Source organism: Parus major, chromosome 2 (assembly GCF_001522545.3).
Source record: "Parus major isolate Abel chromosome 2, Parus_major1.1, whole genome shotgun sequence".
Classification (NCBI taxonomy): domain Eukaryota; kingdom Metazoa; phylum Chordata; class Aves; order Passeriformes; family Paridae; genus Parus; species Parus major.
In genome coordinates this window covers 141,676,721-141,691,243 of record NC_031769.1, presented here as the reverse complement: position 1 = coordinate 141,691,243, position 14,523 = coordinate 141,676,721, and the positions used below count along the sequence as shown (strand labels likewise).

The window sequence follows — 14,523 nt, the reverse complement described above, 5'->3', positions numbered from 1 at the left end:
AATATATACCTAACTTCCATTGGATGTTATACATATGGGTCATGAAAAAAGCACTTCTAAAAAGACATTTTCCAGACGCTTCAAACTGCACAAAGTCATGAGGATGTATTGTCCTTAGATAGCTTTTGTCTCTCCCTATAAAAAAGAATCTATTGTTAATACCCTGATTTTTGGCATTGGAAATAATGGGCTAAAATACAATGATATTTGTTCCATAAGATATTTTGCCCATGTTAGCAGAGAAGTGAGGTTTTTTTAAAAGATCTTTAGTAACAAACAAATATATATATATTTTTTTTTTTTTCAAATATAAGTCTAAAAGGAACTAACCTTATAGCTTCCATCAGTATTTTAAAAGAAAAAAAATTGCTTCGGGTAAACAATGTCTAAGATTCTTGTCCTAGGTGATTGTTTTTAAAGGTTAAAACCTTCTGTTGATTCTTCTCAAAACATACTTCTTACAGAATAGCATTTCTTTAAAAATAAATATGTATCTTTTTGAAATTATGACTTAATATACTTTTGGGAAGCCCTTAGCTAATTAGAAAAGAATGGAAGACAGCTCATGTCTTTAAAGACAGGGAACAAAAAAAAGTCCTACACAAGCTCACACTGGATCTTTTTGTTCTCAGCTTTGATTGTGAGATGAGTGCAGTGAAGAATGTTTTGAGAATTAAATATATTTAGAAATAAAAGATACGGCTTCTTTCCCAAGCAGTTAAAGATGAGGCAGACAAGAAAGAAAATAATCTGGTGCAGTTTTTTTGGATAACAGTAGACATGGACACCTCCTCTGCTGTCTGCAGTGAGTGTCTTTTGAATACTTACCTAAATTTCTTCCAGTGAACCTCTGTTGCACCCCAAGGTGAGATTACATGATAGTCATAAAGAAAACTCATCAGGATTTTTTCTCCTAACTCACTTTTAAATAAGTCAAGAAGATAGAATCCAGGTGAATTTTGGGATGGTAAATGAAGAGACTACTAATATGAATACAGTTAGTCTCTTGGAGTTCCTTATACATTGTAGTAGCTCTTCAGAGAATGAAAATTCTTGATGAGTTGCTGCATGAAGAATTTGTCCTGTAGGTGATGGTGTGCCGATTAAATTCCATGTTGTTGTTAAAAATAAATATCTATACACTTAATATGTTCTGCTGTTTAGATGCCCAACCTACAGAATCTGAAAAGGAAATTTATAATCAGGTGAATGTAGTGTTAAAGGATGCAGAAGGAATACTGGAAGACTTGCAGTCATATAGAGGAGCTGGCCATGAAATACGAGAGGTGAGCTAGAATGTTACAATTGTGCACAACCTGTGGTTGTTCTTTGTCTGATCCTAACCAAATACTGCTGGGGTTTAACTTTGCTTGCAGGAGCTCTTTTGGCAGAGCATGTTGTCTATTAAAATCACTGTCTTGAATTTCTGCTCTGGAATGTTTCTTTTTAACAGCAAAACAGATGTTGCTTGTTTCAGTCATATTAATCCACATATGTAATAGCAAACGATGTTTCTCAGAGTTTTCGGGGTGTTTTTGTTACTGATTTTTCTCTGTGTTCCCACATAAGCTCTTGAGTTAATAGTGAATTTGGAAAGAGCGTGGTGGGACTACAGTGCAATTCTGGGTAGTGTTGACATCCACTTGTATAGTAACTGGAGAAGCCTGGTTTGGTAATCCTAACACAAAAGGCATCTCATTTTCAATCCCTTTTAATTGGCTTTTATTTACTAAAGTACATGTTCGGAGCAGAAGCAAAGTTCCTGTACAGAACATCACTCCATTTTTCCTTTGTTTAATAAAGGGTGGAGTAAATATTCTCCCAGCCCCTTTTCTTTGCTCCTCACATGCAGCAATGGGGGCTGCTTAGCTCAGAAGGAAGGAGTTACTCACTGTAACATACCCTTAACAAATAGTATTAGAGAGGAGTCTCTATTCACTCCATAGCAATTTGAGATACTCAAAGCCATTCAGCTTTGAGAGCTTTTCTCTCTTCAGAATTGATAAGGTAGGTTTAAGAGGGATAACTGTGTCACACAAAACCCTTAGGAGGGGAGATAGCTTACTTGTTCTTCAGGGAAGGAGCGTGTTCAGGGACAGGCTGAAGGATCAGGAATGTGTGTCTGCAGCTGCCATGGATGTAGGAGAGATCCTTCTCTGGGAGGAGGTAGACACGGCAGGAAGAAAACTCCCTAGGACCAGAGAGGAGTCTGCTGCAAGCCACAGCCCACTGTTGACTGAAACAGTTCCTGAAATCAAGAACTTGATGGTGAAAATGCTGCAGGAGAGTTATGAGCATTTTTATTTCTGTTTCTTAGTATATTTTCAATTGCTAACTGGAGAGGTTGAATTTAAGGTATTACATGTCTGTGAAGTTTGCTGTGAAGACGAAGTCTATAAATATATCCCTCAAAGCTGTGGTGTAGTCCGTGTCTTGGTGGTGCTTTGTGTTGTTGATGAAGCTTAAATGATCCTACTGTAATAGCCTGAATTTCACAGCAATTTTTTTTCTTTGCAAATTTGGGAATTAGTGATAGATACCAACATTAAAATGAGGCTTTGATCACTATTTTTTTTTTTTTTTTGCTTGGAGTAAGCACAGTAAAGTTGTTAATTTTAATTAACTAGATCTAGTTATGTAAATTTTCTTACCTGAGTAACTTGATTTTTAACCATTTCTTTATACTCTCTCCAAGTTGTTTTCCTATTCAGGATGCTTACTTTCAACACAATTTTTTAGACCTTTTTGGAACAGACATGGGTTAGTACATGCTTGTCTCTAAACTGAAAACTTTCTAGTAGGTAGATTTTTAATTATTAGCTCTTCAAACAATTGTCCTGCATAGGTGTTTTGGTTTTTTGTGTTTTGTTGTTTGGGGTTGTTTTGTCAGCAGCACATCAGTTATTCCCAATCTAAGCATACTTCTCTCTTTTTCTAATTTAAGGCAATACAGCATCCAAATGATGAGAAGCTGCAAGAGAAAGCATGGGGTGCAGTTGTTCCACTAGTAGGCAAACTAAAGAAATTCTATGAATTTTCTCAAAGACTAGGTAAGTGGAAAGGTGTTAACTTGGGTTTTTTTGTCTTCATTAATCAGTATATTTGGCATATTCAGGTGTGATCACATCTAGGCCAATTCCTATGTGGAAAAGAGCTCTTATTGCACAGGTTCCTTCCATACACTGGATGACAGCTAACTTGCTTCAGTGGATACCTGAGAGGAGAGAGAGAATGGGATCATCCTTGTTACTCTTCCTCTACTCCTTTAATAGCTCCTTTAATAAGGAAAGCAGTAACCAGCTGATTAACTGGAAGTTAGTAGACTAAATAATCAGGAATTAATTCTGTCTGTGTTTCTGATACCAAGAGTACTTAAAAGCGACTGTTATTCCTCCCTGAACACCAGAAATAATTTGCTATGTGGAAATGCCTGATCTTGGTTTTGTACACATGCAGTACTTGAGATGGTGCTTCATGCCTCTTCTGAAACTCACTAATGTGGTGGCTATGCTGATAAAATATGAGACTTGTTTTTTTACCAGCTTTCTGTTGTTATCTCACTTTCAATCAAATTTATTAACATAGCTTGTAAAAAACATGTTTAAAACATGAAAACTTTTTTTGCAGGCAAGTTCTGGTTTATAAAATGGATATGTTTCTCAAGGAGATGAATGGGAAGCTGGATTATAAATTTATCTTAAATAAGGCATGACTTCAGCTTACAGCTATGTGCCTCTTGAATTCTGTGTTGTCCTAAAGGCTGAAGTCTACTAACGCAGATTAGTGAAATATGTTGCACAAATGTTGCAGACAAAGCTTGAGTAAAACTTTTCAAGCAGGTTTTTTTGTGGCTGTCAGTGCTGATGAGACCTGGTGTGTACCGCAGTTTGTATGTAAATATGACAGCAGTTTACACGTAGATAAGCAATTCATCAAGTCCCTTTATTATTAATCACCATGTATGTTGCCAGCTGTATATTTTAGGTCTAGCATGCAGAATATCAGCCAGTATTGATACAAGAAGCAGGTGCAGTTGTAAGTTGCAAGCTCCTCTCCTGTTGTTGCAGAGGCAGGACTGCGGGGCCTGCTGGGAGCCCTGACGAGCACCCCATATTCCCCAACACAGCACCTGGAGCGAGAGCAGGCTCTTGCTAAGCAGTTTGCAGAAATTCTTCACTTTACACTCCGATTTGATGAGCTCAAGGTAAGAGCTTGTAATCAGAAGGGCTAGAAAAAGAAGCCAAGTCTGTTTACTGAAGCAATCTGGGTTGTGTTTTTTCTGGAATAGAGTGTTCAGTGGATACTCAAGTATCCAATATGCTTGGCTTGCTCTTGTGACCTAGAGTTAGATTAAACTGGAAAGCAGATGAAATATCGTATTAGCTTTAGGCACTTGTTGTATTTCAGTTCACATTAATCATGTTTCTTCACCCAAATTTGGCATATCTCTTGGGATAATGCTGCTGCTTTTAGCTTGTGCACACCCATAGTTCAGCTATTTTCTTGCTAGTGTGCAAAGAAGGAAGCTGAAATGATAACTAATTTGCTGGTCTGATTCTTGGAGTCAAATTAGCAAAGCAATTTATTTCAACCTACTGATTTCCAGCTTGTATTTAGAAGATTGTTCCTTTTCTCATTTCTGTCAGAGCTTGTTCTGAATCTGAGAAACCAGAAAGCTTTATGCTGCTCTTACCAGCTCCCAACAGATCACAGGCCTTTTTGTTTCACTTCAGGAAGTTGAATATTTTCTTGTTGGGTGTATTGTATTTTATGGAAACTTGTCCTTACTTTTCTTGAATTTCTCACAACTCTTTTGCTTCCATATCTACATAGATGACAAATCCTGCTATTCAGAATGACTTCAGCTACTATAGGAGAACTCTGAGCCGTATGCGGATTAACAATGTCCCAGTAGGTAACCCTTGGATAAGATGTAATGTAGTCTTCTGTTACCACCTCTCTTCTCCATGTACAGAACAACTAAACCCTTTCTTCTCTTTTTTAGGCAGAGGGAGAAAATGAAGTAAATAACGAGTTGGCAAACAGAATGTCTTTATTTTATGCTGAAGCGACGCCAATGTTGAAAACCTTAAGTGATGCCACAACAAAGTTTGTGTCAGAGGTAAGGGTATAAATTTATGGCTTGGATAATGTGCTTCAGAGCACTGCAGGGCCAGACACAACCTCCACCAGGCCTAATCTGGCATCTAGAAATAAAACTTGGGGTTTGAAGCCTCAAGAAATGTAATGTGTCTTTCCCAGATGCTGTAGAGTTAGGGACTCCAGACAGGCACTTTGTGTATGCATCCCCAAAAGTTGATATGTAGTGTCACATCAGTAGTGATGGCTTTCCTCAAACAGGGAGGTGGGACAGGTAAGTATTTTGCCTACAATGTGGTGGTGGTGGTGGTTTAGAACAGAAATTTTGGAAAATTGAAAGGGAAACATTTTTATTCTCTCTGTTTGAAATAGGGAATGGAATTGAAATGTAGCTTCCTCTTCTCCTTCCCAAGACTCTTTTGTTGCACTGTGTAAAGTCAAGTATACTACATTATTGCAAAAGGGAGAAGGAACCTGAACTGGAAAAGTATTTCAACATTTTAACACATCCCTATTTATCCTTGACTACCTATATAAATATTGGTTGTAAAATCCAGTCACTACAAGTACTGAGCATACCTTCTTGTTACTGTGGTGATTTTTGGCTGATGATTTTTGTGCAAAGAATGCTCACTATTTCTTAGTAGAAAATAATTGTACGTTACATGATCAATGCCAAGTTGCATCTGTCTTTTAATGTTGTTTTTTTCCTGAGTTCTGCTTTATGCTTGAAATGCTTTAAGAAAACTGTCCTCTTATTTTGCATTTATTTGTTATGGTTGTCTGCCACAATTTTAAATTTTACTATTACAGCAGATGAATATATTTGGCTATAGAAATTTTTCTTTGAAGGAGCAGGTTAAATGATTTCTTCAAAACTTTCCAAAAGTCAGTTATGTCAAGGGTGTAGTTCCTTGACTATAAACAAGCAGGCAAAACCCATGTGGTAGCCTTTGCTCTATAAACTGTTAATCTTTATGTTAGCATTGAAAAAAAGTGCAAGGACAACCTGACTTAACATAGTTGTGTTGATATTTTTAATTGCTCCACATTGCTATGCCAGCAGATAATTGCTTTGACTTAGGTTTGTAGTGTAATATTTCACAGTAATTGAAATGTGGAAACTGTTAACCTTCTTCTGCAGAATAAAAATTTACCAATAGAGAACACAACAGATTGCTTAAGCACCATGGCGAGCGTGTGCAGGGTCATGCTGGAAACCCCGTGAGTACAAACACTGCTTGGGCTGGGTGTGAGTCACCTCTGTTTCAGACCTGACTTGTGATGCATGAAAGAAATATAATTGGAGTAATTAGGGACTGTGATGTTTCCTTTTTACCAGCCTAGTTGCTTACTTTAACATGAAACCACCTTGTCTCATTTTGCCAGCCACGCAAATCATGCGGTCTACTTTTCTGAACATATTAATATTTAAAAATAGAATGGCTATGGAAGCTAGACAAGCTCTTGGCACTCTTTATAAGTGGTTTTCTCATGTATAATTGAGAGAAATAGACTATTTGAGCATGATTGCCCAGGGCCTCCTGAAAGAGGGGCTGAGGGCAATGCTCTGGGTGGTGTGTCCTTGCTGACTGGCCTGGCTGATGGCTCTAACAAAATGACAGTGCTTCTCTCAGGGGAATTACAGGGAACTCCCAGGCATGAAAGAAGTCAGTTGTCTTTTGTACATTTGAGAGGCACTAGGAGTATGACCAAAGTCAGACTAATCCTTGATTTTTTTTTTTAATCTGTTTCTTCTGTGTTCTAAATAGTTTTCTATTGGTAAAATTACTGGGGCATGAGCTATGTCTTTTTAAATAAGTTTCCATCCAAATACCACAGGACATTTGTTTTGGAGTACATTAAGAGCTCCAAGCATTTATACAGTCACTCTTCTTAGGAATGGACTGTTCCATTTAAAAAAGCAGTTAAAGGTTGTCCATCAGCCAGCCTTTTTTTTTTTTTTTCCTAAGTCAGAAGTTTGGGTGTGTATTAGATAGAAAGTGGCAGGGAAAAGTGTAGGAAGCACCAGAGACAAAGTTAATATGTATTGTTTTAATCATTTTTATCCCTGAAAAAACCCAAATGGTGTAGAAGTAGGATCCTGTTTTAAGCTTGAGAATTGTCATTAATCTTCAGGCAACTTTCTAAACAATCATTTGACTTTTGGCAGGTTATTGAAGGGAATAAGGAAAACTCGCATAAGTTTGGGGCTGGTAGATTTGGTTGGGCTTGTTTGTTTTTTCTCTGAAGATTTGTAGTAGAATTTTTCTCTTTAATCTTAATTTGGGTGTTACTAGTATGTACTGTTATCTTGTGTTTCATAGATAATAAGCTGTGTTTTTAAATTCCAGTGAATATAGAAGCAGGTTTACAAATGAGGAAACAGTATCATTCTGTCTGAGGGTAATGGTGGGTGTCATCATACTCTATGACCACGTGCATCCGGTGGGCGCTTTTGCCAAAACTTCAAAAATTGATGTAAGTTTACTGTTGCTAAATAATCTCCTGAGTATTTAAATTGTGTGTAGGTTCCTTTTCTGTCTTGCAGGTTCTAGTAGCAGATGTATACACTGGGTTGGTGCTGAACGCGTAGCTGTGAGCAAAAATATATATTTAAGTAGTGAGAAACACAAACTAGACCTTCAGATATGTAAGTGGGTCATGAAAAATCTGTTCTTTTGTAATTCAGGTAGTGTCTAGAAATATTTGTAAGCTGTGGTTGTGTTGAAAGATCCAGGTCAGAGGGTAACAATGGCCCCTGGATTGTTCCTCACTGACTGGTGAATAGCTCAGTTCACCATCCCCACCACACTTTGAGTTTCTGACTTTTTACTGTTGTTTCATAGTAAGCCTGTGGAATACATGCTGTTATTGTGTGTGCTTTTGTGGTTATTTCAAAGGGAGTAATACCCCATTGTATTAACTACAGTTGGTCTTAATTTCACTGGCTGAATGTAATAATTCTTAATGGATTTATGATAAACATGTATTTTTGCTCACAGTTCCATTATTTTTTAAGGGTGATAAAGCAGAGCTTGAAAGTTGCATCTGCAAAAGTTATCAGAATGATTTGGGTTTGGAAGGGACCTTAAAGATCATCCAGTTCCAGACCCCTTGCCATGGGCAGGGACAGCTCCCACTAGACCAGGTTGCTTAAGGCCCTGTCCAGCCTCATCTTGAACACTTCCAGGGATGAGGCAGCCACAATGTTCAGTCATTCTCTCTCATCACTAAATGCACTTGTAAAATGTCACTTTCCAGCTCTCTTGTAGCTTTAGGAACTGGAAGTTGCTCTGAGGTCTCCCCAGATTATTCTTCAGGCTGAACAGCCCCAATTCTCTCAGCCTTTCCTCACAGGAGAGCTGCTCCACCCCTCTGATTATCTTCATGAACCTCCTCTGGACTCTCTCTGGCACGGCCATGCCATTTTTCTGCTGGTGACACCAGAGCTGGGTGCAGGTGTGGTCTTAAAAGAGCAGAGCAGAGGTAGAGAATCACCTCCCTTGCTGTGCTGGCCACGTTTCTTTTGCTGCAGCCCAGGACAGTGTTGGCTTTCTGGGCTGCCAGAGCACTTTGCTGGGTCATGTTGAACTTCTCATCCAACAGCATCCCCACACCCTTCTCCTCAGGGCTGCTCCCAGTCCGTTCTCTGCCCAGCCTGTGTTTGTGCTTGGGATGCCCTGATCCAGTTGCAGGACCTTGCACTTGGAGTTGTTGAGCTTCATGAGTTTCACAGGTCCCACCTCTCCAGCCTCTCCAAGGTCCCTCTGGACGCCTTCCCTCCCCTCCAGATGTCACCCACACCACACAGCTTGGTGTTATCAGCAAAGTTGCTGAGGATGCACTTGATGCAGCTTCTTAAGTAGCTAAGCCAGTCTGTGATAGGAAGATGTAGTACTGAAAGCTTAATTCCTTTCTAATATCCAGAACATGTCTTTACTCTGCTGCTATTTTTAAATACTTATTTTTGATCTTTGACATACTGAATAGAAAATATTCCTGTAAACTCAGAAGGTATTAGCCTGGAAAAAACTGTAATTTTTTTAACTCCTAGATGAAAGGATGCATCAAAGTTCTTAAAGACCAGCCTCCTAACAGTGTAGAAGGCCTTCTAAATGCTCTCAGGTACTCCTTTTTGTTTCTTGGTTTTTTTTTTTTAATGCTTTGGTGTGAGTTTTTTATGAATTGTCCAGGGCATTTTCTTTATAACAAAGTATTAAGTGACTGTTACAGGGAAAGGTGAATGTAATTATTGCAGGCTTTTCTTCTAATATATCTTGAGACAGGGATGTATGAAGAAACTTCTGTATTTTAACAGGGCTGTGAATTTGCAGGTTTTTTTCCATGCATGCAGGTTAAGAATGAGTCAGTATGGCACGGTAAGTAACTAGAAATTGTTCCTCTTCAGAAAGAAATAAAGGTATGAGTCTGTGGTGTAGAATAGACGAGACAAGAATTTGCCACATTAATTGGAGAGATAAAGAAAAATGATTAATTCAGTATATTAATCTAAAACCTGTTAATTTGGGTTGTAAAGCTGTATCTACAGTCAGTCATGTGATCATTGTGTGGATGTCCAGCATAGGAGAAGTGGCAAAAAGTGCAAAAATGTGATAGGCAAATGAAGTCTTTATTCTTTTCCTTACTTGGAAAAGTATTATTACTTAGGTAACAAATAACTGTAAACTAGGTGTTGTTACTCATGCAGTTGCTTGGAATGTGGAAGCTTTAGTTTGTCTTGTCTGAAATTGTGCAGTTGTGATTTGTTTTCCTTATCTGTAGTGAAGATGCTTTAATTTCATTTGCCCTCATTTTATTTTTTGTGTCATGGTGTGGTAAGAAGTTAAATAATGTAGTATTGTAGATGGGTTCTTTTGCAAAGTTGTTTCAGATTATTAGTTAAAATTTTTAAAAATCCATGCCTAATTTGAAACTTCATGTTATTATTTCCATACTAAAATGATCATCTCTGAACTTCATAACATGATCAGTCTTTGAGATGGTGATCAGTAAAAACACAGAGGGAAAATGCTGCATTAGCATTTACTTCTGATTCATTTATTGTGGTTGCAGCTACCATGATCATCAGTCCTTACTGGTAGTCCATTTTTCCCATCATTGTTGACACTACAAAAGTAGATGGAAGGTGTAGTTCAGGTGCATGCTGCACTGAGCAGTGACACGTAACTGTGGGTTAATTACACCCCTCACTTTGTGGTTAGCACTGTGAATCCAGTCCATGCTCTCAAGCTGTGCTTTCCCTGCTCCAACCCTTTCCATGCCTGGACACTGTAACAGTCCTGCCTTTGTACATTTGATTACTCTCTGGGTAGGATATTTAAATCTTTTCTAAACTGTGTTAGGAATCTTTTGGAAGAGATGCAGGGGTGAGCTGCTGTGTGCTCATGTGATGAAAACAGGTTTGAGATGTCATCGTGACAAATTAGGTCCAAATCTAAATCTTTGATTCTGGAGGAGTGAGAAGTCCTTGTGTTTTCCCAAGAGACAGATAATGTGTTTCAGAAACAAATGGAAGGTGGTATGGCTTTTGGAGGGAAATCAGCTCTTTGTAATTGCAAATTCATCTGAGTATTGTAATCATGTTCAGCTTTTTCACGTGGGCAGCATACCAAGTGCAATAACTTTTCAGGATTTCAGAAAACCTTAGGCTGCTTATATGTTGAAAGTATAAATTACCAAAAAGTGCTGAAATCCACAGTATTATTAACTTTGAAACTAAAAAGTCATTATATATTTATCAAGTGAGCAAGTAAAATAGTACTGCAGTTGTGGATAACAATGAAAGTGCTAATTTAACATGTTAAATTACAAAGTAAGTTTTATTTCCTTTTAGATTAGTTAGGAAGGAAGATCAGGGAAATTAATCATACAAAAAGCCTGCAGTGAGGATATCTTATAAAAATAGAGATAACTAAGTTTTTTTATAGTGATTTAAAAGTGTGCTATTATCCTAAGAGAATTTTGGAAAGGAGCTGAAATAAGCACATGTGTATGCTCTTCAGTTTTAGCAGCAGTCACTTAACTAGGCAGGAAATTAGGATGAAAAGTGATTAAATCCATTGTCATTGAGGGATTCTAGGAAGATTTGGTCACTGGAAATTATGAAGAGTTTCTCAAGCTGTCTTATTTGAAGATGTTTCCTGGGGGCAGAGCCCTCAGTCTGATGTCACAGGTGGTACTGTGAGCTTACTATGAAAGCCAATGTCCAGCTGAGGCTTATTTTGAGCCCCCCTTGGTGCAAGGCTGCTAGGTTATAGTTCTGATTAGTAATATCACTTTCTGATCAGAATGTCTGACTTGGGTTCTCAGTGACCATGGCGTGGGTGATGATCCATGGCTGAGGGTTTTGCTCTGGTATGGTCAGGTTGAGCCATAAAATAAGAAATAACATATTTGTAAGCTAAAGTGCAATAGCATTTATGCTCATCTTGACTTTATTTCTGTGTTTAGGTACACAACAAAGCATTTGAATGATGAGACTACCTCCAAGCAAATTAAATCCATGTTGCAATAACAATTACCTGGAATTCGCACCTGCTGTAGACAGTATTCTGCAATGACTGAGATGCACAGATTTTTTTTTTAGTGATTGCAACTACTATCTCGTTCATTCTTGCTTTTTATTTTTTCTCTTCCTGTTTACCCTTTTTTTTAATCACTTTCTTGTACCTAAGTAAGCTCAGACTTCTTTTCTGTGCCAAATCAATGAAAATTATCAGTTCTGGAAAGTATTTCTACTTTTCAGAATAGCCATTCTAAGTGGCAGCTAATTATGCGTTGCATTTGGATTTCTCTGTACTGGGGAAAGATTTGTGACTTGAACTAAATATTTTTAAACTTGTGGTTTTTTTCTTTTTTTGAAAAACTAATATTTAATATTGCTTCTTCTGCATGGCAAGACTGCCTACTTCTGCTATTTAAAAATCCCTTGATGACTTCATTTTCTATTGCAGCTTATTTTCATGTGCAACCATGAGGAAACTAAAAGCAGATTTGTTTAAATTAACTGTGTTTGTACAAAATGGTACCCAACACAAAAGTTTTTTTAAATGAGTAAAAACTGTTTTGTTTAAAAGTTACGTTTGCATTTTGACTCATTTTTGTAAGGATGTATGTTGTATGTTTAACCTTTAATAACTAACGTTAAACTGTGGTGTGTGCGTAGCAAAATTACGTATGCATGTTCATGTCAAATGATTGGCTGTGGATAAGATAATAAAATCAGCTTTCATTTTTCTAAGTGTGGTTTGATTTACCAGTATTTTGAGTGAGATGTCTTCGTGCTCTTTGGATTTTTACAAAAAAATAAATTTATAAATTTTATATAGTGAAAACTCTGCTGTTTCATTACCAGTAACCAGTTGCCTAATCCACTGACTTAAGCCTAGTGTATTTTAGGGTTCTTGCTCTCCACTCTGTGCTGCTTCCCTCTCCCTGAGAATTATTACTCAGGTAGGGTTGGTGGTGAGGAACTTGGTGCAATCCATATAGATCCCAGTGGACGTTGCTGAAGAACCTGCATCTGGGCTGCCCATGCTGCCTCCTCAGTACAGCCATCAGAAACAACTCTGCACTTTGGGCTCTTTCCATACCAGTGGTGGGGAGATGAACTCCCCTCTCTCTGTACTGCTGGATCTAGGATGGATCTAGGTATTTGTTCTGTGTAAAATCTGAATAATCACAGCATACTAAATAATGTCTCTTCTTAGGGTAACAAATTATAGCAACATGTTGGTGAAGAAATGAAAGCTTTTTTGGGAGGGAAAGGATTGAAGGGGAAAAGTTACAGCCCTTCCAAAGGACCTTGGCAGGTTGGAGAGATGGGCAGAGAACTGTCTGAAATTCAGCACAGGCAAATGCAAGGTCCTGCACCTGGGAGGAACAACCCTGGGCACCAGCACAGGCTGGGGACTGACCTGCTGGAGAGCAGCTCTGTGGAGAAGGACCTGGGGGACAGGAGCTCTCCATGGGCCAGCATTGCCCTGTGGGCCAAGGCCTGTGCTGTCCTGGGGTGATTAGGAGCACTGTCAACAGGTCAGGGAAGTGACCCTGTCCCTCTACTCAGACCTGTGTGGCCTCACCTGGAGTGATGTCTCCAGTTCTGGGCTCCTCAGGACAAGGCAGACATAGAGCTCCTGGAGTGGGTCCAGTGTAGGGACAGGAGATTCTCTCTTACAAGGAAAGGCTGAGGGCACTGGGCCTGGAGAAGAGAAAACTGAGAGGGGACCTCATCACTGTCTGTCAGAATCTGTAGGGAGGTGTCAGAGGATGGACCAGACTCTGTTCTTCGGCAGAAACTGATGCCCAGGAAGTTCAACCTGAATATGAGGAAGAACAACTTCGCTATGCAATGACCAAGCACTGGCAGAGATTGCCCAGAGAGGGTGTGGAGTCCCCCTCACTGGAGATACTCAAGAACTGTTTGGACACAATCCTGTGCCATGTGCTATGGGATGACCCTGCTTGAGCAGAGAGTTTGGACCAGATGTCCCACTGTGGTCCCTTCCAGCCTTACCCACTCTGGGAAACTGTGAGAAAAGGAATTGAGAATAACTGGAAAACTCTGGGAAATTACACATTTTACACTGATGAGGAAGCATTAGTGCTTCTCGTGTGGGGCACCATTGTGATTATGCCTAACATGAGTTGTCAGTGTTCTGGGAAGGAGACTTGAAACCTCCAGGCAAGTGCGAGTCCCTCAGCTTTATTTGGTGGACAAGTAATGTTTTGTAACTTTGCATATGCTGGCTCCAGGTAGAATGTATCAGTGTGACCATGCTTGAGTTCCTATGGATATTCCTTCTGCACCATCAAGAAGTGTTTTCCTTTCTATCTTTTCTTTGTTTGTTTTGAAAAATTGTGAATCATGACACTTGAAGATTTTGGAGGCAGTTCAGGTGTGTACTGTGGGTATCTGTATGTGCATCTCTCTTAGGGCAAGACATTTTTTTTCCTTCCAGCCAAAAATGCTTAGTCAAGGTCTTGGTCACAGAGAAACCAGCTCATGTCTTTGGCCACAGGAATAAAATACTCTTGCTTTGACATGACACTACTCTAGTCCTTTTGACAATATCACAGTTGAATCAAGCTGAGGAAAGACAAAATTGGATTTGTTTGGGTTTTTTAAAAAGGAAAAAAATCTTTCCAAGACTAATGTAAATGGTACAAACTCTATAGTAAACTGACCCTTCTGCAGAGCTCTGAAAAGGAAACTGTCCTCATCAGTTCATCACCCTGAAGAGGAAATAATAATTTAGTGTCAGCCTTGTTGCTGCAAATACAGTTAAGGAATAATAATCCCAGGATGAGCAAATCATGCTCCTTCCTGTATCACTTTTTGTAAGTAAAGCTTTCTAAAGGAAATCTAATTTACAGAGAATGAGTTTGAAGCACAACTTG

At 38.8% G+C, this 14,523-nt stretch overlaps 1 protein-coding gene across 4 annotated transcripts in view; it reads left to right on the top strand.

Moving 5' to 3' along the window:
- The window catches only part of CYRIB (CYFIP related Rac1 interactor B), a 76,698-nt gene extending 64,334 nt beyond the window's left edge, over window positions 1-12,364 (top strand). For 3 of the 4 annotated variants that reach the window (XM_015617108.1, XM_015617110.2, XM_033512454.1), the window contains 9 exons: window positions 1,165-1,286; window positions 2,945-3,050; window positions 4,068-4,204; window positions 4,834-4,911; window positions 5,006-5,122; window positions 6,245-6,324; window positions 7,455-7,581; window positions 9,158-9,228; window positions 11,575-12,364. In XM_015617108.1, coding sequence (XP_015472594.1) covers window positions 1,165-1,286; window positions 2,945-3,050; window positions 4,068-4,204; window positions 4,834-4,911; window positions 5,006-5,122; window positions 6,245-6,324; window positions 7,455-7,581; window positions 9,158-9,228; window positions 11,575-11,638 — 902 coding nt within the window. In that variant the 3' untranslated portion in view covers window positions 11,639-12,364. The remainder of the gene's footprint in view (window positions 1-1,164; window positions 1,287-2,944; window positions 3,051-4,067; window positions 4,205-4,833; window positions 4,912-5,005; window positions 5,123-6,244; window positions 6,325-7,454; window positions 7,582-9,157; window positions 9,229-11,574) is intronic. The other variant, XM_015617111.3, reaches the window with a different exon arrangement.
- Window positions 12,365-14,523: the final 2,159 nt, after the last annotated feature.